The sequence below is a fragment of the Stegostoma tigrinum genome, chromosome 9 (assembly GCF_030684315.1).
Source record: "Stegostoma tigrinum isolate sSteTig4 chromosome 9, sSteTig4.hap1, whole genome shotgun sequence".
NCBI lineage: Eukaryota > Metazoa > Chordata > Chondrichthyes > Orectolobiformes > Stegostomatidae > Stegostoma > Stegostoma tigrinum.
This window is the reverse complement of record NC_081362.1, coordinates 62594081-62616406: the sequence shown is the minus strand read 5'-3', so window position 1 is coordinate 62616406 and position 22326 is coordinate 62594081. Positions and strand designations below refer to the sequence as shown.

The window sequence follows — 22326 nt, the reverse complement described above, 5'->3', positions numbered from 1 at the left end:
GATAAATGAATACAAAAACAGAAAACATACAATTAGCCACAACATCTTATATTCTGCATATATCCAAGAAACTCAGTATCACAATGCAGCATGTAAATATTATTTGATACATACATTAAAAGCAGCATTTCCCACCTTCCATCAGCACTGTTCTCAGTGAAAAAGCATGTATACATGAGCAAATCGGGTATGACAGGGATTTCGTCAAACAACTCATTGCCTTTTTTTAAAAAACAGAAGCACATGCTTAGTGGCATGGAAAAGGCCATTTGATGAATGAATAGGGATAACATAAAATTCCCACAGGGACTTTAAACCAAGCAACCACATCATCAGGATCTCTGAGCACAACTGAACAGAGGGTCAAAATGTTATTTGTGCCTCTGCATTCTATTTCTCAGATTGACATTACAATATTGAAAATCTTGTCCAGGATTCCTCCTTGACATGCTACCATCTTGACAGCAGTGACAGAGGTGCACAAAAGTAAATACTCTTCCAACACTGCATAATTTCATACAATACTGCACAATAAAGCAAATTTTAGGACTATGGTGCTATTAAGTTGGTGAAATAAATAATAAGTTTATTAACGGATTATTAATAAAATTTCAGACCTTCTGCTAAAAAATTATCATCCCAAAAAAGAGAAATTCTAGCCACATCCCATTGTACCACCATCTCTATGCCCCAAACCATCATTATCTTGGAGGTCAACTATGATTCTATCAAGTTAGTTGATGAGTTTTATATGGTTCATTTTCTCAAAAGTCCACCACTTTCTATAAAACTGAAGTTGGGAATGAAATGGAACATTCACCACAGAATGAGTATACTGCAACATAGGAACTTAATACAATCCAGGTCAAAACAGTGTGTTTGAGCACTGGGCTACTGGAGTCAATACTGAACTATCCTCAATCAGATCATCGAATACAGTACAACAGCAGCTAATCAGCTAATTTCCTAAACTTTTAATTTCTCACTCCCTTGGATTACTTAAATGAGTTGATACAAAGAAAAGGTGAGCAACTGAAATACTGCTCAAAGATAATGGGAACCGCAGATGCTGGAGAATCTGAGATAACAAATCTCAGGAGCAAAATAGCTCCTAAAATGCCACTTTGCCTGCTGTGTTCAGCAGCTCCACACTTTGTTATCTCTGAAATACTGCTCAAGTGACAAGAAAATCTAGGAATGCAATTCGGTGGCAGACACTGTAGTGATTGTAATGAAGTCATCCAGGTGGACCTCATAGAAAATGTGTTCCCTGATTGGACCAGACTGAAAGCCCCAATCAAGGACCCCTGGTTGACAGACATAAATAGGAGAGTCAGACATCTTGTTCACTCTGAGAGCCAGCTCTGAGGAAAATCAATGTCAAGTGCTATGTACGTGTAAATAAAGAGCGATTTGATGACAGGATTCTGGCCTCTGTAGACTTATTGCAGGCACCCCATCCCATTTCCCTGGCTTCACAGTTCCAATACTGCTTTGTAACTGAAGCTTTGCTCAACAAATTCCAGTTTTAATATCATCAGTAGGAAATACTGGAAATTGGCCAGGTCAATTACAATATTAGCACTGAGTGAACCTAATTGAAACAAAATGTATATTAGGTGGTTCATCTTGTTCTCTTTAAATATATTAAGGAATCACCAAAATTAATTTGGAAAACATAATAAATATCAAAGCAGATTTTCATCTTTAACTGTGGGTCTAGGATCTGCCTGTTTTACAATTCATTGATTTCTATAAATGGAGGATGCCTCATTCCACCAGATTGCCACATAAACAATTAAAATGAAAATCAACCTCACTAATTCATTAATACTCTAAGGGCCCAGTGAATTTTTCAATTTTCTTCCTTCCTGTAGGTATGCGATATTGTAGCCAAGCCTCAACTGACATCCACATAAAAGCACATTCTAGCAAGCGTAGCTGGATAACACGATGAATAAGAAATCCTGACTTATTTTATCCATTGTTAATCCAGAGCAGGGAAAACAGCTATTCTACAGTGGCTATTTTAATATCTGTACATTGCAAAACAAATTTCAGACACCAACCTCATCCACATTTTCAAATGCATTGATGACATCATATGGCAGACAGGAGAGAAGATCTATAACAAACCAGGTCTTCAAATAATTCATACGGATGAGCTTTGGGTCTGAAATGACCTCTCCTGCTGGCCCAACGAAGGTGGTATGAAAATTGAGGACAATGTCTACTAAGAAGATTACATCAACTATACTGTCAACAACCAGCCAAGTCACATTGTTCTGTTTGGTCTTGAAGGAGACATTGTATGGAACCATGATTGCAGTGTAGAAAGTCAGAATCAGGATTATCCAATCCCAGGAAGTTTTGAATGCGCAGTAATGCAAGATGATATGTGGAGGAGTCTTTGGTGCCTCTTGCTTGTATTGTGGAAGGATCTCAGACCCAAGCTGTAACACCTGCACAGTAAACACAAATTATGATTATAATTATCAAAACACAGAAATTAATAACAGCAGAACACAAGGGAGCATCTCTGAAATGTTAAAAAATGATGGGGTTAGCTCTGTTTGCCTAGAAATCCAAGAGCCTGGGTTACAGCATGATCTAAATCAAAAGAAGCAAGAAGGAATTCTACAAGATCTAAAGCAATGATTTTACTTTAACAAAACTCTGCCATTCAATAGGACAATGACTAATCAGTTTGAGCTTCAAATTCCATATTCCTTTCTATTCCCAGTAACCTTTCATTCCTTAGCCTAACAAGAGTTGATCTACATTTGCCATAAAAGAATGAAAGACTCTGCCTCCACCACCATCTGAGGCAGAGAATTTCAAAAGTCACACAACATTCTGAGAGAAAGAAAGCTTCTCATCGTCTCAATGCTAAAAGGGCTTTCCTGAATTTTTAAGACTGTAGCTCATAACAATGCCACCTCTAGTTGGTGCAAGGAGTACATGAATGCTAACAAAGAGTTATCTTCACTCGTAAACAATGATAACAGCCATGCCATTCGAGGTCAACCCAGGAGAAGGAGTTTCTTCTTCAGGGCCTAAGGCCACTGCCTCATGTTTTTGAAGCCTCCTCACCTACACCACTGCCTCTATTATATTCCTACAATTGGCCATCTTTCATAGATTGTGCAGTCAAAATGATGCATCCCTGTAAATGCACCATTGCATTGAGCATGAACTAGTCATGCTCTCAATGAAAAATGCTCCATTTATAAACTGGCACTTGGCTTGCACAAGCAGCTCTGTGGTAAGGATACGCTATGAATGCTGGCTAAGATCCCTGCCATTGAATGGCCAAGGCAGAAAGGTGGATTGGTCATCATATGTAAAGTAAAACAAATTGTTATGAAATAAAGGTTTGCCAGTCTTTGCATGTATGTTACATCCTGTCCCCAATTGCCTGGAAAATGTGGTGGTGAGCTTTCTTTTTGAACCGCTGCTGTCCTTGCAATGCTATTAGGGAGGGAGTTCAGAATGTTGACCCAGCGACAATGATGGAACAGCAATATATTTTCAAGTCAGAATGCTAAGAGCCTTGGAGGGGAATTTGTAGGTGGTGGTGTTGCCGGGGTGGTGCTGCCCTTTTCTTCTAGGTGGTTGAGGTCACAAGTTTGAAAGGTGATGTCGCAGGAGCCTTGGTGAGTGACTGTTGTGCATCTCGTAGGTGGTACATACTGCTGATACTGAGTTTAAGTTGTGAAGGGAGGCAAGTAGATTTTATTCCATTACACTCTTGACTCATGCCTTGTAGATTTTGAACAGGCCGTAGATGATTTATTCATCCCAGACCTCACAAGGCAGAACCTTATGCAAGATTTCAGAAGTCTTCATCCAGTTCTTCAGAAGACCTTGTATCCTAGGAGTCAACTGCTGAAGCTATGTGGAAAATGGAAAACTTGGAGGATACACAATTCCCCAAGAATGAATGAATCATAGCAATTACCAGGAAATGTAGCAGAGACATACAAGATCATCTTCCAATGATCACAATCTAACTGGACACTGAGGAAGTAGAATTAGTTGCAATTGATTTCCTCTTTCTCGATGTTACTTCAAATCTGGCACCAAGTCAAGAGATCACCACGTACCCAGCAATAATGAGGTCATTAAGCACAGGAAACAGATAATTACATGCAAGTATTCTCACAGACAGAGAACCCTGGTGTAAAGTCCACTTAGTTTACATTTTTGATTAAGCTTTACAGAGTTAAGTAAATGATTGGCTCATACACACAAGACGATGAAGCTTCATTATCAACATTCTGAGAAAGTTTCTTTTTATCATGGTGGAGAGTTTAACCTATGTTTTTTCAGGAACAATGAAGCTATTCGGCAGCAAATCTGAACATAAGAAGATTAAAGATCCCGAGTTATACCCCATTCAACAAGTTGCAACTTGTAGTGGTCATTTTACTTGATTAATCCAGAGATCCAGCTTGATGCTTGAGATCCACTACAACAGGTGAAATTTAAGTTCAATAAATGAACCAAATTTAAATGGAAGCCAGTCTAATAGTGATCATGAAACCATTGCCTATTGTAGTAAAACCCATCAAGCTCAACAAAGTCCTTAGGGAAGGGAAAATGCTGTCCTTACCTGGTCTAGCCTACATCTAACTCTTGGCTCAAGTGCCTTCTGATAAGGACTAACAAACAACTCAATTGTATTAAACTGCTACGAAGTCAAAGCAACAGGACTGAAATTCAACAGACCACCCAGCAGTAACCTTGGCATTGGAAATGACAATGGCAAACCCAGACCTGCTAAACCCTATGCCAAAATTGGGACCACTACTACATGTGACTAGCCAAGCAATGGCCTGTCCCAGATACCACATCCACACGTATGTCCTGTCTGCCCTGTAGGACAGACCAACCAGAGGAGGTACCACAGCGGTACAGAATCAGTCATCCTGGAAGTACTCAACATTGGCTCCAAAAAGCATGAATCCCCATGGTATCAATTCCAACGTGGGCAAGGAAACCTTTTTCTGATCAACAACTACTGTGGTCACTTCACCACCTTATTACCAGCCCCCATTCCACAACTCCCATGGATGAATCGGTACTTCACCATGCTGAACACCAACTTGAAGAAGCACTGGGTGGTAAGTGCATAGAATATACAGTATTGATAGGAGTGACCACTACACAATCCTTATGGAGACAAAGTCCTATCTTTCCATTGAGAAAGCCCACTATTCTGTCATGTGATACATTAAGATAGATTTTGCACCTAAAACTGTGCATCCATGATGCACTGTGGACCATCAGCAGCATTAAACCACAATGTGTAACTTCACAGCCTGGCATAATTTCACTCTACCATTATAATCAAGTTGAGGCACCAAACCTAGTTCAATGAAGGCTGCAGGAGAGAATACAAGGAGCAGCAGCAAGCATATCTGAAAATGAGATGTCAGCCTGGTGAAGTTACAAGACAGGACTACTTGCATACCAAATAAAGCAGCATGAAGTTGACAGGTCCTAGCAATCCCATAAGCAACAGATCGATTCTAAATTCTGTAGTCCTGCCACAGTAGTCCAGACATGATAGTAGTGGACAATTAAACAACTGACACATCTCCACAGCCAAATTTTATTGGGCTCAGGATTCTTGTTGTATTGACTACACCTTGTTAGTTATAGAGGTATCAATGTTTACTAATAAAAATGTTCTCTACACTACAGATAAATTGCTGCATTGACGGCACTCAGGTAAGAGATTAGTTCAACATTAATGCTCCACAATCATGCCCTCAAATGGTTTCGCACTTGCTGGTGGTTACAGCAATCCCTCCCATTTAAACCTACACAATAGCCTCAATTGAACAACTTGGCAGTGAACTTGAGAAAGAGTTCCTATTTCATAGCTGAGATGCTGACCACAATTCCAAGTGAAAATTCAATTTTGAACGTTCTTGTAAGAAATTATCAGCATTAAGACACACATGTTACAAACACATGTGGAACAAATAATAATCATTCTTCTCATTCCTATCCTGTCTTGCTTGTGGCTAATCTTGCCATGAGGTCTACACCTCATTAGAGTGATAGAAGTGCTTTAGGTTAATACTACATTAGCATATAAGGGATGCTAGGGGAATTAAGTCATCAATAATTCATGGATATTAGAGCACTTTAAATTGGAAATGTAAAAGAGAAAAATTCCTTTCAGTGGAAGCATAGTTCACATTGCAACAACTCATCTTGATGACAAAGGTACATGCTGATTCAATTCAGATAGCTGGTAATTGCTAACCCCAGCATCACAACTGAGACTTCAAAGCACTTAGAATTTGAACAGGATGTCAGTTTTGAAGTCTTAGTAGGATTTTTACCATGGAAACCAATTACACGCATTACCTCAGATTCATATCAGTAAGTCAAAAGGACCAAATATTACTTGATGAGTATTTAATAACAGCGAATGTCAAACACCCAGCCTTCTCTATTTTTGTGAAATTGTTCTCTTTCACTTAAATAGTACACATAGCAAAGCGTACATTACGTACAGCATTAAGCGTTCTACAATTAACGGTCAATAAAATTTGTATTATTCAGTTTCTTTGCACATGGGTGGATAGCTGTCATTTCAGTTCTCTCACAATCGTCACTGCAGGATTCACATAGTATATGTCATATAGGATTGACGCGATCTTACTTGGTAAAAGAGAATTCGATTCTATTTTAACTATTGATTACAAAGACTTGGCAGAAGACCAAAATTGAGAAATGCAATGTTGTATAAACATAATTGTTACGCATTAATAATCCCTTTATATTATTTAATTAACTAAGTTTATATTAATTACTTTAACATTTATTGATTGTCTAAAGTGCAAAATAGAAAGAACTTTACATATGATTGTTATATGGGCAAACATGTCATTTTTGCACACAGCTTTAAACAGAACCAAAAAAAAACAGATAATCTGCTCCTAATTGCATTTCAATCCCATGCTGCTAAAAATTGACCTTTAGCTGATCATCAAATTTCACAACCAAAAGTATGGGCAAAGCCAAGGATTTAACATTATATATAAAAATTATAATGATAAATAATTTGATGAATACTTCATACTTTGAGTAAAAAAAACAAAAAAGTGTGCATTTCAAATGGGCTTAGTGATTTTAATCAACCTGAAACAACACACCTCCGTGGGAGATAGGACTTAAGCACCTCTTTGGATAGAACCATAAGACACTCAGGTCAATCTACTGAATATTCATTTCTTTGCAGAGATAGTAGGAACTGTCGAAGCTGGAGAAACTGAGATAACAGTGTAGAGCTGGCTGAGCACAGCAGGCCAAGCAGCATCATAGCAGCAGGAAAGCTGATGTTTCGGGACTGGTCCCTTCTTAAGAAACTTCTAAAGAAGGTCCAGACCCGAAACGTCAGCTTTCCTGCTTGGCCTGCTGTGCTCGTCCAGCTCTATACCTTGTTATCTCTCTTCCTTTCTTTGCAATTGGTTTACACTTAGAACTTCCATTTTTAACTCAGCTTGAGAATCAGAGATTGTGAATTCAAGCTCCACTTAAGGCTTTTGCAGAAAATCTAAGGGGTCACTGCAACATATCGCTGAGGAAGCACTGCACTGACTGAAGTACCATCATCTGGAAGAGTTGTTAAAGCAACACCCACTAGCCCTTTCAGGCCATGTAACAGATCCCATGGCACTGTTTTGAAGCATAACAAGGAAATTCTCTGGTGTCCTGGTCAATGGACAGAGGTGCTCCCCTCCAAGCATCTATGATACAATTAATGGAAAGAAAGTGGCGTAATTAGAAAAGAAGAAATCGCCGGATTTAGTCCTCAAACCTTAGATAGCAAGTTCAGAATCTTACCCTTGAGTGACAGCAAGGTACACATTTGAACTTCATCAACACCCTAGGTCACCGAATTAACATCATATTTCCAATTTTCCTCTCCTCCATCAAGAAACTCAACAAGTAAAACAGAGTGGGTATACATCCACCGTAACTTGTAGAATGGCTGTACCAAACATCCAAATTCTCTTTGCATGGAACTGCTTCTCCTTCACAAGAACCCTGCATAGTCAATAGCTGCAATCCTCTCCAGGCCTTCATCGACAGTTTGGCAGTACTAAGGGACCAGCATCACAACATCATCAGGCCTGCACTTCAACCAATGAGCCACCATTTCAGGGATTCAGACATCTACTTAGGAGCCGAGAGGAAACTAGGACTTACTCACATCGGCCAGGTTGCTTTACACTCCAGGATGACCAGGTATCTCGTCTATCTACACAGGAGATTTTTCAGTTGCGGGTCTTAGGATAATTCTTAATACACAATGTCTTTAGCACTTACTTACAGGCAGACAGTCTCTGGGGTTTAACTTGCTTTTCAGCACAGAAGGATGGCGGGCAGCTTATGACAATGGGAAGCATTGAGGAATAGCTATCAGTCAGAGAAGTAGCAGCCAGATGCTGCACCAGTAATCAGGGCTGCAGCATCAACCTGCAGTGTACACAGTGAACATTCTGCACATTCTTGAAGTGAATGGTGATCAGCAAAAGTCAAAAGTTTGAGTGCTTTGTGCGGTGAAGCTGGTCCACATTTGACAGGGGGAGCCCAAAGAGGCTGCTTCAATTACAGTTCACAGAGTCAGTTACAGTCAATTACAGACAATGCAATGGATCACTGGTTGTGACGCAGAGGGCAGCAGCTCAGTGGGTAGCACTGCTGTGTCACAGCACCAGGGACCCGGGTTCGAGTCCGGCCTTTGGTGACCATCTGTACGGAGTTTGCACATTCTCCCCGTGAGATTCCACCAAGTGCACTAGCTTCCTCTCACAGTCCAAAGAACTGCATGTTAGGTGGATAGGCCATGCTAAATGGCTGTCGTGTCCAGGGATATGTAGACTAGGCAGATAAACTATGGTAAATTTAGGATTATGGGGAAAGAGTATAGGGCTGGGTCAGGTTGTGACGCTCTTCAGAGTGTGAATGCAGACTCAATGGGCAGAATGGCCTCTTTCTGAACTGGAGGGATGCTAGGAATCTAGTCGGTTACTCGTGAGGGATGAACAATGCTTGGTAACAGCAATTTCTTATGTCCTAGCGATGTATGAAAATGTTTCTCATCCTGAGAAGAGGCACCTGGAATCAGGCCATGATCCTTCTCTCCCTCTTGCTTCACTGTTGATGCTCCGCACCTATAGTTAAAGCGTTGGTGTGCAGGTCTGAACGCATACCTGGCAGTTACTGCTGTCACCGTATCCAAGGTGAAGGTGCTAGCTCGGCAGAGTCACCTCCAGCAGTGAGGACCTTAGAGGACTCTGCTACACTTCACTCCAACCTACTGAATTCCTCTGGCACACCATCCTGATTTTCCCGTGCCAGTCTCTGCAGATTCAGCAAGTCATTTAGGGTGGAGAGTGGGGGCATGTCTTACCCTGAGTGCCAAAAACAGCAGCATTTCTTCATTTACATATGTGAGCCCACTGACTTCTCTTACTCAATTGCGCATCTTCAATGTCATATTCTTACCTCAGCCAGCCGTGAATGCTTATGAACACTTTCTCCCTTATGTACAGTAGGAGCAAGCTGCTGTAGAACACCTCTGCTGCTTGTAAGGGCTCTTGTCAGACGAGCAAATTTACCCCAGCCTACAAACAAATCACACAGTTTAAAAACTTGTATTATCCAAAAAAAAACTCTCCTTTATTTTTCAGGTATCAGGATATCCAATTGTATTTGCCAGTCTCCTTAAAAACACTAGAAAGAAATGGAACAAAGAAAGCAGCATTTAGGGGAATAAAGATGACAAAGTGTGGAGCTGGATGAACACAGCAGGCCAAGCAGCATCTCAGGAGCACAAAAGCTGACGTTTCGGGCCTAGACCCTTCATCAGAGAGGCCTGCTGTGTTCATCCAGCTTCACACTTTGCTGTCTTGGATTCTCCAGCATCTGCAGTTCCCATCATCTTCGGGAAAATAAATCCAGTTTATCACACAGAAGTCAATTGTTTCTACTATTCCTGCAATCTGAAATAGATAACACTTTGATAGTATTTTAACTGCTATAGATTCAACACTAAATGATGAAATTATGCAAAATAAATTCAAAAATTACTAAATGAAAACAGAAAGAGGGTCCTCCAGGGCCTTTAGCTGGCTCTGACCCATCTCGCTCACTTAGACCCTCACCCCCTCACTTCCCTCCCACAACAGCGATAGGGTTCCCCTTATCTTACCTGCCATCCCACCAGCATCCACATCCAGAAGATCAGACATAATTCCTGCCACCTCCAGCAAGATGCCACCACCAGGCACATATTCCCCTCCCCTCCCTGTCTTCCACAGGGACTGTTCCCTCCAGGACACCCTGGTCCACTCTTCCTTCAACCCAACATTTCCCCCCACCACACCAACACCCACAGTCCCACGGCACCTTCCTCTGCAATCGGGAAAGCTGAAACGCCTGCCTGTTTACCTCCTCCCTCCCCAGTATCCAAGGGCCCTCTACATTCGCTGCTCAAAATGTAGTCTCCTCTACATTAGGTAAATGAAGCACAGACTGGGTGACCACTTCACAGAAGACCTATGTTCTGCCCACTAAAAAGACCCTGAGCTTCCAGTTGCTTGCCACTTCAACACACCATCCTGTTTCCTGCCAACATCTGCCTCAGGCTTGCTGCAGTACTGCAGCAAAGCTCAGCACAAACTGGAAGAATAACAACTTATTTCTGCTTGGGGACCCTGCAGCCTTCTGGATTCAATATCAAGTTCAATAACTAACCTACACCCCCACACACCAGGGTTTGTTATCGTACAGTCTGCCATTATACACTACCTGTTGTTACCCACTAACAGTCCCCGTTAACAGCTATTCACCCGCCTAGCCAGATCGTTACCTACTCCTTTGTCTGTCCAACTGTTCTCCTCTCTCTTTGGACTCTATCCCCACCTATCATTTATTCCTTAACCCCACCCCACCCTATCTTCTGCATAAAAACCAACATTTTCCTAGATATCATCTGACGAAGGGTCACCAGACCTGAAACGTTAACGGATTTCTTTTCACAAATGCAGACAGAGCTGCTGAGCTTTCCAAAAATTACTAATTGTGTCCTGGGATTTTTCAATACTTTTTCTTTTCTTTTGAAAGATTATTGAAACAAAGTTTGAAAGTGTTAAAAAGACAACTTAATTAAAATATAGTCTTAATTTAACCTATTTTTCTAATCATCCTGCGCAGGGCCGTTATTACACACCTCTGGAACAGGTGGGGCTTGAACCTGGGCTCTTGGTCCTCGGGTAGGGACACCACCAGTGCACCACAAGAGAGCCCACACTGGAATTCTGAAATAGCAGAAGGTATCCTTGATGCACCAACTTCTGGATAACGGGCTAGCACACTGCTGCTGCACCATTTAATGACATCATGACATGCAAAGCATGTGCTGTCAATGATAATAAAAAGTGTGAAGCTGGATGAACACAGCAGGCCAAGCAGCATCTCAGGAGCACAAAAGCCGAAGCTTCGGGCCTAGACACTTCATCAGAGAGCTGCCAATGACGCTGTTTTGAAGTGTGTGGCTTCTACTGTAGTCCGAAATAATAGCAGCAAATTTGAAACAGCAAATTTCTACAAAAAGCAACGCGAAAATGACCAGTCTGTTTTTGTGATGCTGATCATATGATGGCCCATGTTACTTAGAAAAAAGCAATTTTATGTTGGAGTGATGTTTTGGTACTTTTGCCTTCATTGTTCAGAGCATTGGGTATAGGAGTTAGGATGTCATGTTCAAAACATTGGTGAGGTCACACTTGGAGTAGTTCATACAACTCTGTTTGCCTGGTTATAGGAAGGATGTTATTAAATTGGAAAGGGTGCAGAAAAGATTGACAAGTATGTTACTGACACTGGAAGGTTTGAGTTAGAAGGAGAGGCTGGATAGGATGGATGAATATCAAGGTCTTTTCCCCAGGTAGATGAGTCCAAAACTACAGGTCATAGGTTTAACGTGAGAGGGGAAAGACTTAGAAGGGACCTAAGGGGAAACCTTTTCACACAGTGGGTGGTGTACATATGGAATCAACTGCCAGAGAAAGTGGCAGAGGTAAGTACAACTACAACATTTAAAAGACATTTGGACAGTTACACAAATAGGAAGAGCCAAGAGGGATATGGGCCAAACACAGGCAAAAGGGACTAGTTCAGTTTAGAAAATCTAGTCGCATGGACAATTTGGACCAAAGCGTCTTTTTCCAGGCTGTATAACTCTAAAACTAGGTTTCTTTGTAATGATGACTTCAAAAACTAGTTTTAGAATTAGAAATAAGAAAAGTGGCAGGCAGAGAATTCAAGCCAAAGTGCTAAATAATGGGAACCGGACTAAAAATGTTAAAAAGACCTATGTCTTGTGTCTTAATGCCTGGAGCATTCACAATAATTATAGTGGATGAATCATACAAATAGATACATATGGATATGTTATAGTTCGAATTATGGAGACATGGCTGCAGAATGGGAAATAAATATCCGGGTATTATCAGTTTTTTTTAGGAAGAAAGAGCAAAGAGGAAAAAGAAAAGTTAGCATTCCTGGCTAAAGAGGAAACAAACCCAATAGCAAGGAAAGAAATTAACTCTGGTGAAGTGGACTTTGTATGGGTACAAGTAAGAAACACCAGAAAGTATAAAAAGATAATGGGGATTGTACATCAACCCCTTGATAGTAATGATATGTTGGGAAATACATTAAACTGGAAATTAGAGCTTCAGGCAATAAAGGTACAGCCTTTATGGGTAAATTTAATCTGTATATAAATTGGGCCAATCAAATCAGTCGCAATATGATAATAGTAGGAATTCTTGGATGATTTTCTAGATCAATGTGGCAACTAACTAACTAGAGGGCAGACCATCCTTGACTGACCAATGTATAATGAGAAAGGAATAATTGGCAATCCAGCTGTGCAAAGCTCATCAGAGAAGAGTGACCATAATATGATTGAATTCTTCAGTAAGCTGAGAGAGTGACAGATTCTCAGACTACGTTCTAAGTACAGTAAACTGTGAAGATATGAGGCACCAGTGGACCATGATAAATCGGGGTTCATTATTTTAAAGGGATGATGGTGCAAACGCAATGGCAAACATTTAAAGAGTACATAGAGGAACTGCAACAATTGTCCATTCTTGTCTGGAACAAAAGTACAGCAGGAAAGACAGCCAGGCCATGGCTAACAAGGGAAAATCAGGGACAGCATTAGATCCGAGGAAGGGGCATAATAATTGGCCATAAAGAGCAGTGGACCTAACTACCGGAGCAGTTTATATTTCAGCAAAGGAGGACAAAAGGATTGGTTAAGAGACAGCTTATAAAGGTACAGGTGTACATTTGCAGGGAACATATAAACTGATTCTTTTGGTATGTAAAGAGAAGAAGTTCATTGAATGTCCCTTACAATCAGAAACAGGGGAAGTTATAACAGGGAATAAAGAGATGGCAGACTAATTAAATACATATTTCTATTCCATGTTCAAAAAGAAGGACACAAATAAAGTCCCAAAAATGTTGGGGAACACAAGGTCTAGTTCAGGAGAGAAACTGAAAGAATTCAGAATTAGCAGGGAATTGGTGTTGGGGAAATTGTTGGGATTAAAGGTAAATAAATCCCCAGCACTCAAAACTTTACATCCCAGAGTACTTAAGGAAGTGGCCCTAGAAATATGGGATGCATTGGTGGTCATCTTTCAAGATTCTGCAGACTCTGGAACAGTTCCAATGGACTGGGGAGAACCAATGGGTGCCCCTGCCATTTCAAAAAGGAGGTAGAGAGAAAGCAGGCAATTCTGAACCGGTTAACCTATTGGCAGTGGGGAAAATGCTGGAGTCCAATATCAAAGCTTTAAACACAGTGACAGGATCAGACTGATGAGCATGGATTCATGACGAAGGAAATCATGCTGAACAAATCTATTGGAAATTTTCAAGGATGGACCTAATAGAGTTCATAAAGAGGAACTGACTAGTTAGAATGAGTGTAGTTGTTAATACTGAAATGTTCTTTGATTTCTGTGACTAAAATTATTTTTATTGAAACTATGAGCCTTGTAGACTTATTCTTTCAGTAAAAATCTGGTGGGTCAAACCAGGGAAGAACTTACACAGTCAGTGGTAGGGCACTTAGGAGAGTTATAGACAAATAGATCTCAAGGTACAGGTTCATAGCTCCTTGAAAGTGGAGTCATAGGTAGACAGGGTGGTGAAGGAGGCCTTAGGCATGCCTGCTTTCATTGGTCAGAGCATTGAGTATAGGAGTTGGGACATATTGTCGCTGGTGTACTAAATTAGATTCCTACAATGTGGAAACAAGCGCTTCAGCCCAACAAGTCCACACTGCCCCTTGAAGCATCCCACCCAGCCCCATCTCCCTATAACCCACACACGCCTGAACACTATGGGCAATTTAACATGGCCAATCCACCTAGCCTGCACATCTTTGGACTGTGGGAGGAAGCCCATGCAGACACGGAGAGAATGTGCAAACTGCACACAGACAGTCCCCCGAAGCTGGAATCGAACCTGGGTCCCTGGTGCTGTAAGGCTACAGTGTTCACCACTGAGCCACCGTGCCACCCCCGAAAGTTGGATGTTGGAAAGCCCATATTTGGAGTACCATGTGCAGCTCTGGTTGCCCTCCTATAGGAAGGATATTATAAAACAAGTGCAGGAAAGATTTACAAGGATGCTACCTGGACAGGAAAGTTTTAATTATCAGGTGAGGCTCGGACTTATTTCCCTGGAGCATAGGTGACTGAGGAGTGACCTTAAAAAGAGGTCTATAAAATCATGAGAGGCATAGGTAAGGCGGATAGCCAACAGCTTTTTCCCCATGATACAAAAGGGTCTGAAGGGGGAATCATTTCACAAAGAGGAGGGTGAGTGTCTGGAATGGGATGCCAACAGCAGGGGTGGAGGCCAAGTACAATTGTATCATTTAAGAAACATTTGAACCGGTACATGAATAGGATAGATATGGCGGAACATGGACCAAATGCAGCACATGAGACTAGATTAATTGTGGAAGCCAGACGGCATGGGCAAGTTGAGCCGAGTTTCCATGCTATAAACCTTGATAACTCAATGACCTGACTTATTGTATTTCTGAAAAAATAAACTTAGTCTAATTGGAGATCATTTCAAATGAAATATTAAAAACGAGCCAAGTTATAAGTGAGATAAATAGTTTAACTTCATTTGGATTTGATGAGCTGTGGTTTAATTGGAAATGCAGCATTCTCCAAGATGTTTTAAATTAACAGATGTCAAAATGCAACTGTCCTTGAGGTTTGCATGTTCTAAATGTAACTAACTTTAATTGTGCTCTACTCTCTTGACCACACAATTTGCCTTTTATTTGTTGTGTTGATTAATGCTCTGCCATACAAGACTGATAACTAAGATGATATATTAAAGCAGTTTACATAACCAAAAGCACTTTTGGAAATTCAAGTCTTACTTTATAAATCTGTCTGGATGTTTTTAACTTCACAATTAGTTCAATTTTTCAGCTTTTGTGCAGTACTTCACATTTTATTAGATTTATTCTGCCAGTTTCCCTATTCTGCATTGGGGAAACTTTATGTATGTTTGCTCCTGGCACAGAAGAACATGGGTACAAGAGTCAGGGTCAAATTAGTTCCACTATTCAGTTGGTTCATGGCTGAATTTACAGTTTGCTTTTGGCCCATATCCCTCAAGACTTTTACTTATCAAAAGTCTATTACTTATCAAAAGTCTAATAGTCTGTCTTAAAAATTATAATTGACCCAACATTCTCAGTATCTGAGAGGAAGGGGTTCTATAGCCCACATCCTTTGAGAAAACATGCTTCGAAATTTTACTGCTAAATATTGTCACTTTACTTTTAAGATGATGCCACAAAATAATCTATTCATTATCGCATCATTGTTTGTGGGAACTTGCTGTTTGCACTTAGCTGCCTCATCTCTTATTTTACAACTAACTATGCTTAAAAAGGTGCTTCATTATCAACAAAGTGTTATGAGATGTCTCATAGTTATGAATGGTGCAATATAAATACAAGGCTCCCTTACCATATTTCAAAGGTGTAGTTGAATAGAAATTCATCTTGGGAATATAGTGCTAATTGAGAGATAATGAATCAGAAATCTTACCCATTTTGGTGTAAAACAGACTGCTGATTCATTGGTGCCCTTTCCACCCAACTTGTAAAACATAAGGTTGAAGCATCAGAACTGGCCAGATATCAAAAAGCAGACTGGGGGAATTGACAGGCAGAAAGGGCATTGATATCTTTTGGGTAAAGGCTCCAGATATACAGGGTAGAGGTAAGCACCCAACCATTCTAGGCTCTTTGAAGCATCGATTTCAAAATGTGCCATCACAATCAGGCCCACATAGTCATGTTACGGCAGTAGAGACAGACAGAGGCACTTGCCAATTATTGGGCACTTAAGGCCTAAGGGCAGACAGCCTAGTGGATGCCTTACACACAACCCATATTATGAAAACCAGTCTGGGATGGGCAGGAAGTGAGCTCAGCACCCATATATTTTACCACCTCCATCGAGAAACACATAGACCAAGAGGCCATAAAATCCAACCTTCATTGCTTTAATCAATTTAACTATGTTTAACCTCTATCAATTTAAAGGGGAAAATATCCATTATGTTATGATAGCACATTAAATTAAATGTTTTCTTCAAGAACATTAGAACATAGAACATAGAACAGTACAGCACAGAACAGGCCCTTCAGCCCACAATGTTGTGCCGACCATTGATCCTCATGTATGCACCCTCAAATTTCTGTGACCATATGCATGTCCAGCAGTCTCTTAAATGACCCCAATGACCTTGCTTCCACAACTGCTGCTGGCAACGCATTCCATGCTCTCACAACTCCAAAGAAGTGATTCCTAATTTAGTTGCTGGAATTTACCTATTGAAATAGTTTGTTATAATCTTTACTTATACAGCATAAACAATAGAACATAGACATGCATTTATTTATTTTCAGAGTATATTTAATGTGATGTTAAACTGAATTAAGTGTATTTCAAAGCAAAAAAAGACCAGAACAGTTACCTTTCGATGAGTCATCTTCAATGGGTTGCTTGAATGCTGTAATATCACTGAAGGTACAAAGAAATAGTACCACCTTATCTTGCTCATTTCGAATTGGAGCAATTTTCACAAAGAACCACACTGGTGTCCCTTTCACAAAGAAAACAATATTTATTTTAAAGTTGTCAAATAGACTTTCGATTTGTGCCATTACATTATTTAATGATCGCAATCTTTAACAAACTAAAATCTAATTATGCCAATCACATCATACCCTCAAAAATGTATAACATAATACTGTAAAACAAAAATACACTCTTGGGTAACAAAGTATTCCAAAATGCGTGTACCGCCTGAAGTACAACGGCATAAGCCGGAGGATATATACTCCTGGATTCATAATTTCTTCCATGTGCTTCTTTTGTCTTTCTGGTTTTCCAGTTAGATTCCTTTCTCTGTACTATTTGATGTAGTCATTAACCAATTTATTTTAATTGGGCTAATAACTGTGTCAAAGTAAATTAATTACCACAGATGGTGTGCAGACCTAAGCACAACCTTCTGAGTTCTAATCTACATTAACAATTTTCATTAAATATGAACAAAAGAAAACCAGCTTGATAAAGTAGAGCAAGTCTCATGCATTATTGAGCTAGAAGAAAGCAACAGCAGGGTCAAGGAAGACAAAGTTATTAAAAAGAAATACAGGTTAACTAAACTGAAATTTTGATGCAGATATCACTCAATCATAACCTTTCTACATTTGATCATTATCAATTTTTGCATTTTCTACTTGTAATTCAATCTTACAATATTTTATATAAATCAAATACATGTTGAGAAAAAAAGTAATGGTTGATTAAAGTGTTACAAATTAAAGAAAGTTGTTGGAATACTGTATTGATTTTAAGACTTTGAATTGAATTAAGAACCTTTGGAATCCTCTGTCACAAAAAGCCAGTGAAGCCAAAACTTTGAATGTTTTCATGAAGGATTGAAGATACAGTTCTTCAGGCTAAAGGGATCAAAAAGGTATGGAGAGAAAGCTGGCACAGGATTATGAGTTGGGATGGTCAGCCATGATCACATTGAATGGTGGAGCAGGTTTGAAGGGCTGAATGGCCTACACTTGCTCCTATTTTCTAGTTTCTATGTTTACCCTCCTACAGAATTACATACCTCAGGAAATACATTATCCACATGATTTGTTATATACAACCAAAGGAACTCGTTCTAAAATGTAACCTTATTTTTGTTAGAAGCATGCAGGACACATATTGAACAGGAGAAGAACTTGTCAAATCAATTGTGAATCAGAGACATCTTTTCAAGTTTTCAACAGTGCTAAAGTACAGCTGTGAACAGCTGAAGAGAGTCAGCTCCAATGGTTTTCTTAAGTTAGTGCTATGCATTCTAGAGACAAGGTTGCACTTTTAAGTTCACTCCTATCATGAATTATCATAAACACTTGAAAATATTAAAATGCCATGAAATCAGAGCAGCAGTACTTTTGAAAAACTTCTAACGCAATGAATAAAATTTTATTCACTTTACTCCATGAAATGCAACAATACTTTCAAAACTAATGCATTCCTATTGTCTTTGCTTTACTTTTTAAATATTCAATGTAAATTATCTTTGCAAAATTGGAATATGGTATGAAACAAACTTGAGACTCCTTTAACTATTTACTAAAAATGAAAGTTGTGGTGCCTGACCTATGATTTATGAGCTATTGATGTGTAATTTTAGCCACACAGGCTATTTTCAATATGCTAACAGATCTAAGGCAGTGTGACAGTGGACAGGGAGCATGTACACACTTCTGGCCAGAAATATGCCTCCTGCCATTTTACGTAGCAACAAGAGAACATGAAACAAGTTCAATCACAGCTTCCCAGTATCACGCAAAATCAAGCCTGAAAGCCAATTGGATTTGGATCTCAGGTTAGTATCGGCCAACAAGTGAAGTTGTTAAACTGTTCAATTTGTTTTAACTTTGATGCACAAGTCTTTTGGCCAGGACCCTATAATGACAAAAGGCTGATATGAAAATATTGTGCCAAAATGTGTCCTGCCCATACAAGTTATTGTGCAGGGAGGCAATGCTCAATGTTGATGTTTCTTGGTGATTACTAATGGGCAGCATTTATTCCACTTCCTGCTGGCTGTACAATTGAGGAAAGATATTGAAAAAAGTAAATTTACCTAAAGGCAGAGCGCGTCCCTTAAAGAGGAGGTATAGTTTGGCTACAGGCCCCAAGGATGAAGTTGATGAACCTTGTCTAAAGTGGGAGTGAGCAGGTACAGAGGTTCTCTAATGCTACAACGAAGGTATCAGTGCATGCAGTGGATATCTTTCAAATATCTTCTTTGTAAGCAATAGTAAGAAATTGCAGAGCTTGACAATGCTAGCAGCATTATCTAATAATCTGACATGAGTTATTAAAGTAAGAAGACTTCGCCACACAGAAGTGCACCACCAAAAGCCTCACCGATTACAACATCAATAACACACACCGTACTGCAATATCTTGCCAACCCATGGATAACAAAATGAATTGAAGGAAAATATTAGATCTAAACTGCAGTCATCTAAGGTTGCAAGAAGACTGAGGACTGGGAGCTGTTTAAAATTCAGAGGAAGACCAAGAACTTGATTAAGAGAGGGAAATAGAACAGGAGAGTAAAATTGTGAGGAACATGAAATTAGACTATCAGGGTTCCTATAAATATATAAAAAGGAAAAAAAAGATAAGTGAAGACAAATGGGAGGGCTAATCACAGGAAACCATGAAATGGCACAGCCATTATACAACTATCTTAGATCTGTTTTCACAGAGACCTACTGGAGATTTTTGTTTTCAGAGTATAACTAGGAAAATACTTAAGGGAGAACCAGTGGACGTAATAAACTTGGATATTCAGAATTTAGTGTTCAAAATCAAAGCATACAGGATTGGTGGTAATAACTTGCATGGATTGCAAATTGGTTAGCAGACAGGAAGTAGTGTAGGAATAAATGGATCAATTTCAGAGGGGTAGATGGTGACAATTAAGGTAATGGGGCCCCAGCTATTCACAATGTGTGTAGTAGTGATTTTGATAATGTCATAATTTCAAGATTGCTGAAGACACAAAATTACATAGGATTACAGATGGTGAGAAGAATTTAAACAAAATTCGAGGCATTTAGACTGGTTGAGTGAGTTGGCAATGGGGATCACATTGAAACATAAACAACTCTGACAAGGTTTGTCAGACTGCATGCAGAAATGATGCTTCCCTTGCCCAGGAAATCCGATACAAGGAGAAGCCAAAATATGTGGTAGGTCACTTTAGACTGAGACAAGGAGAAAATTCTTCACTCAGGATGGTGAATCAGTGAGATTTTCTGCCACAGAAGGCTGTGGAAGCCAAGACATTGAATATATTTTTAAAATATATATTTCTTAAAAATATATTTCTAAAAACTGAAGACTTTGAGGTATATGGGGAGAGAACGTATCTCAACACCATACATCCAATCAGCCACGATCATGCTGAATGATGGAGCTAGCTTGATGGATCTACTTCTGTTGGTATTTCCCATATTTCCATGTATACATTGGCCATACTCTATATCAATATTTAACTAAAAATCAGAGTTCCATTACTGCAAAAATAAGCTCGTGTTTAAAACTTCTATCAATTTACTTAGATAATGATCACAATTGAATAATCTTTATATATAATTTTATCTTACTACTACTTGATAACCTTTACTCGTCATTCTGGTTAAATGCATAAAATAAAGGTTCCTTATGGCCCAGATATTACTAATTTTAAGTCTTTGCTAAAATAATACTCAATTTTTTTGAGGCAAAATTATTTTACTCGTTATTTATTGTCATTTTCATTTAATCACATGGGCACAAATATCACCACAATTGCGGTTACAGTGATGACAATAATCTTTGCAGTGCTTTCATAACAGGAAGGATAACAAAAATAAACAAAATATTTGACAATGCAATACAAATGGAACAGATTGCCTTGAGGAAAGGCTCGACAGGCTAGGCCTCTATTCCTCTGAAGTTTCAAAAAGTCAGAGATGACTTAGTTGAAATAGGGACTCGACTGGGTGGATGTTTCCGCTTGCGGGAGAATCTAAAACTCGGGTGCATAGCTTAAAAATAAGGGATTGCCTATGTCAAACAGAGATGAAAGTTGTGAGTATTTAAAATTCCCTTCCTCAACTGGCAGTGAATTCAAAATTTAACTATTTTAAGGAAAAAATAGACAGATTCTTGATAAGCAAGGGAATGAAAGATTGAGATATGCAGGAATGTCGAGTTGAGTTTTTAAAATCCAATCAGGCATGATCTTATTGAATGGTAGAACTGGCTCAAAGGCCAAGTGGCCTATTTTCATTCATTGTTCCTGTGTTTGTAAATATGACATCAATATTGAAGATTGTTTTATGTATTATTCTACCTCGTACGATGTTTTAAACTCCTTGAGTTCTCTGCCCATTCGCGATTATTTGCTGAACTATAGCAAAATGCCACGAACTTTTACTTTGGTTAGAACTTGGAGTGAGTCCTAACTGTCTCTCTGCAGGAATGGAGATCAGACCTTGTGCTTCTGGTGTTCTCATACTTCATATTCCATCTTAACCTCTCGTATTCCTGTCTTCTTTAACAACGGTCCCTATCTCATTTAAATTTATAGAATATTGAACAATCACACCTCAACTAACAATGGCACATTGGTATTACATTACTCATCTGGGAATAGCAATTATCCAGAGTTCAAAGTAAAAATTCAAGACTATCATTATTTAGGAAAGTGACTCATACTAACTCCTCTGGCAGAAGTTTTCTAATGTTAGGCCAGTGTGGTTGGTGGAGTCAGCTTCTTACATGTTTAAAAATACTTAAGTCCCAAGTTAATTGTTACAAAAATTCAACTGTGGCAAAGCTACAAATGAATCAATAGTGGATTAATCTCTCATCCATTATTTCCTTCCCATGTAATTTGGATTTTACACCTCAATGTTAAATTTGACTTCTGTATGCTCAAGACTCAGACGGGGAACTGTTTATCAAGTTACCCTTGCTTTGACATGAATATGTGTCTAGAATTGCTTTCTATTGACACAAAACTAGCTCAGACTGTTAAAGGTATTTTCTTAACAGCCTGTTCAGATATGTAAATACTTACCTCCAGAGCAGG

The 22326-nt window shown here is 39.4% G+C and overlaps 1 protein-coding gene across 2 annotated transcripts in view; it reads right to left on the bottom strand.

The window, feature by feature from the left end:
• Nucleotides 1–22326, bottom strand: part of kcnh1a (potassium voltage-gated channel, subfamily H (eag-related), member 1a) — a 243938-nt gene that overhangs the window by 189702 nt on the left and 31910 nt on the right. For both annotated transcript variants that reach the window (XM_048535533.2, XM_048535532.2), the window contains exons 4-6: nt 17131–17259; nt 9535–9653; nt 2070–2462 (exon numbers count right to left, since the gene is read on the bottom strand). In XM_048535533.2, the coding sequence (XP_048391490.1) occupies nt 2070–2462; nt 9535–9653; nt 17131–17259 (641 nt within the window). The remainder of the gene's footprint in view (nt 1–2069; nt 2463–9534; nt 9654–17130; nt 17260–22326) is intronic.